The 3,345-nt window shown below is 48.3% G+C and overlaps 2 protein-coding genes across 2 annotated transcripts in view; one reads left to right on the top strand and one right to left on the bottom strand.

The window, feature by feature from the left end:
- Positions 1-1,457, bottom strand: part of TM2D2 (TM2 domain containing 2) — a 3,297-nt gene extending 1,840 nt beyond the window's left edge. Inside the window, exons 1-2 of the mRNA XM_045286736.1 lie at positions 1,136-1,457; positions 298-385 (exon numbers count right to left, since the gene is read on the bottom strand). Coding sequence (XP_045142671.1) covers positions 298-385; positions 1,136-1,362 — 315 coding nt within the window. The 5' untranslated portion in view covers positions 1,363-1,457. The remainder of the gene's footprint in view (positions 1-297; positions 386-1,135) is intronic.
- A 348-nt stretch (positions 1,458-1,805) lies between these two features.
- ADAM9 (ADAM metallopeptidase domain 9) overlaps positions 1,806-3,345 on the top strand; it is a 175,810-nt gene continuing 174,270 nt past the window's right edge. The window contains exon 1 of the mRNA XM_030884665.2: positions 1,806-2,007. Within this exon, the coding sequence (XP_030740525.1) occupies positions 1,911-2,007 (97 nt within the window). The 5' untranslated portion in view covers positions 1,806-1,910. The remainder of the gene's footprint in view (positions 2,008-3,345) is intronic.

Here is a 3,345-nt window from a genome sequence, read left to right as displayed (position 1 = left end):
AGTCAGCAGTGACGTTTTAGGTTGACAGCCGTCAATCTCAAAGGCAGGAAGATTAGTCTTTGCATCTGGGTAGTTTTGGTGTAAAGACCTCCTTCAGCCACTGACCCATGTTATGCTGGAAACTCCATTAACAGTCATTCTGATGAAATTCTACAAAAGACTAACTTTGTATCCCTTATGCTTTTCTATAAAACATTTAACATTTACATGTTCTCAACACTTAAAATGCCCTGTAACACTCAACTACAACTACTTCTGTATAGAAGAGCTTGCTTCTAGAACAAAATAAAAACCCACCTTCAGGCAGCCGTAGCCGAGTTCCTGGAATGCTGTTGTATTTCCGACATGATCCACTGGGTCTTCACAGTCTATAAATTCATCAGGTCTGTAAATCACCATAAGATGATGATCAAATGCTCTTTACACATCGCCCTTTGCATGTACATAACCCAACAAGCAAGAGACAATTCTCCACCAAGTTTTCCCGGCTTAATTTCACTCTAGACTCTTTCCCATGCCTAGAGGTGGTGTCAGTAAGACTGAGTAAAACAGTTCAAACAGCCTCATTGTGTGTGTGTTTCTCCCAAGTCCTACTTCTACATGGATTCTACGTCCATCCCTAGGCACCAACCCCAAGTAACTGAATTCTGCCTTGGCTTCTGTTTGTTCCTGGGCTAACAACCAAGGACAAGGTTAGAGGGGCAATGGTTTGGAATTCCTCTTTTTCTTATTGATTAAAGAGAAGTTCACAAATGGTTTGGTTTTGCAATGTTAAGGAAATTGCTGTGCCTTTTGGACGGGAACAGGTAATTTATTTCATTTATACTTTAATCAGGACCAGTACCTATCAGCTAACAGTCCATGAAACAGGGAAAGTACAACCTTCTCCCAGACGTTATATGATGTCATTCCCCCGTCTCCCCCGCTCGGGGTCGAAAAGGATCTACCACCCACACAGAGCGCTGTCCCCCTACATGGGCTAGAGGACAAGACGTTTATCTTCCGCGTCTTGACTATCGGGTCATCAGGTGGTGAGGATATGGAAAAAAAGCATCCTCCTCCACCCCCCACCCCATACCCATATATTCCTGACCCCATCTCCATTTCCACCCGCCTCGACGACTGGGTAGCTTACAGGTAAGAGCAAAGGATGACCGGAGAGTGGGGGTCGCCATATTCCCAGCTCCGTGTGCCCGCGGAGCCCTCCGGGTGGGCGGCACCAGAGGATGTGAGCTCGGGCTCGTAGGTAGTATTCTGCGAGTGGCTCCGAGAGACACAATGCAGCAGAAGTAGATTCCCCAGCAACAAAGCCGCTTGGCCGCACAGAAGCAAGTAACTCACCGGGCACCCACCTAACACCATCTTCCTAGGCCCAGTGGCATAGACCCGACCTCTACCACAAACCTAGGCCCACACAGCGGAGCGGAGCAGAGCTCTCCGAGGAAGGGCCCCGTCGCTCAGGCCTTCGGCTCGCCTCCAAACAGCCAATGGGCACGTAGCTCGAGGCTCCGCTTCCGCTCTGCCAGCCAACCAGATTTGGAAGACAGGTGGGCGGGGCTGATTGTTGCTTCCGCTTCTCAATTCCTTTGCTAGGGCTTCGTCGAATCGTTTCCTTCGACTCTCAGAGTGGGCGGGCCCGAGGCGAAGGAGGGCGGGGCGGGCTGTGAGTGGCAGGGCCGACTAGTCTCGCTCCGTCGGCCGATTTTGAGGGATGTTATTCCACCGGGATCGACTTCATGACGTCAGCATAGGCGCGAGCCTGGGCCGAGACCGAGTTGCGTCAGTGCCGCGCGCGTGCTCGTTCCTGGGCGCGCTCCCAGAGACCGGCTGTGGGGCCCGGGTGGGGTTGGAAAATGATGGAGGAGGCGGAGGAGACGGAGTGTTGAGTGGAACCTGCGGAATCCGCCGAGATGGGTTCGGGCGCGGGCTCGCCCTTTGGGACCCTCCGCTTCCAGTGGCTGCTGTTGTTTGGCCTGCTGGGTCCAGTCCTCGGTGGGTCGCGGCCAGGTGGGTGTCCGCCCCCATGGGCCTGACAAGTCCTTTGGGATCGCTGCTTCTTAGGTTTGGGACGTTCATAGTTCACTCTGGTGTCTGAGAGTGGGGAGGCCTGGCCTCGGACTGGATCCGGGGTTGGAAGGCTAAGCCAACACAGATGGGTGTGGACGCTGCTCAGAACCCCCCAAACCCGCTTCTGGGCTCGGTTCTCCTCTGTGGGTACTCTGTTTCCCTCGCAACTCGCGCGGCGTCGCATCCCGCAAACTCTCGGGACCGCTCCGAGCCAGCTTCTGATCCAGGCGTCTGCTGAGAGCCCGGGAGGCTGGGTGTGCCCCCCGGAGGTGGGCACGAGTAAGATGCCTTGAGCCATGGAGTTCGATTTTGCCTGTAGAGTGACTGTCACTTGGAAAGAGACTGGTAGATGGATGAAAGTTTTGCATCGCGTTATTCTCATAATTCAGGGTTTTGTTCATTTTATTAGCGGAGTCATCAGTAGGTCCACAGAACTGAAATCAGTGGTGGAATAAGGGGAGAGGCTAACTTCTTTCGGACCATTTTGTTGTCAGAAATTTCTTTTTTTAGAAATTTCTTTTTTGGAGACTAAGTGCTACATTCTTACAGCCCTGCTGGCTTTTATCTGGGTTTTGCTGTTGTAGTGTACTAAATGCGGACAAATAAGCCTTGCTCTGCTTAACTCACAGGGTTATCTTCAGATTTTTATCATTGATGTGAAATCGTTTTGAGGGTAAACTTTCACTGAGTGTGTTATAAGATATGAGAATTACCTTAGCATAACAGGAACAAATTGGCAACACACCTTCTTTCTGGAAAAGTCTTTATTGACTTTGGCTCCTGTATTACAACGTTGTTTGCACTCCTGTATTTCCTCTACTAATGATCCATTATACTAGGGAACTTAAAAAAAAATTGCCATGAGAGTTTTTCAAAGACATGATGAAAGATTTCAATATGGGGCATCTGACCTTCAGGAAACTAATTACATTTTCCCCTTATCTTTGCCTTATTCTTTTAAAAATCAATTGAACAATATGAGAATGAATAGTAATTCAAGGAAAAAGGAAGGGAAAAAAATTAAATGAATAAGCCAGTATTGAAGCTCTGAGTACTGAAATTTATTGACTGGAAAGCTACCAAATGTTTTCTTGCCTACGACTTATTTTCATTGACATGAAGTAGATTAGCTTTGGTAATCTTTGATTCTACGTGTTTGCAAATGTAAACAAGACTATATTTTTCATGTGCATGTATAGGTCAATTATAATACAAGAGTAAGTAAATACAAAAAGTATTGCTACTATGGTTCTTGTTCATACATGCATTGGGCTTATT

The sequence above is a fragment of the Echinops telfairi genome, unplaced genomic scaffold (assembly GCF_000313985.2).
Source record: "Echinops telfairi isolate 266 unplaced genomic scaffold, ASM31398v2 ScPeMD7_9;HRSCAF=40, whole genome shotgun sequence".
In the NCBI taxonomy this organism is placed as follows: Eukaryota; Metazoa; Chordata; class Mammalia; order Afrosoricida; family Tenrecidae; genus Echinops; species Echinops telfairi.
Note: the sequence above shows the minus strand (reverse complement) of the source record. Positions and strands in the feature narration are given on the sequence as shown.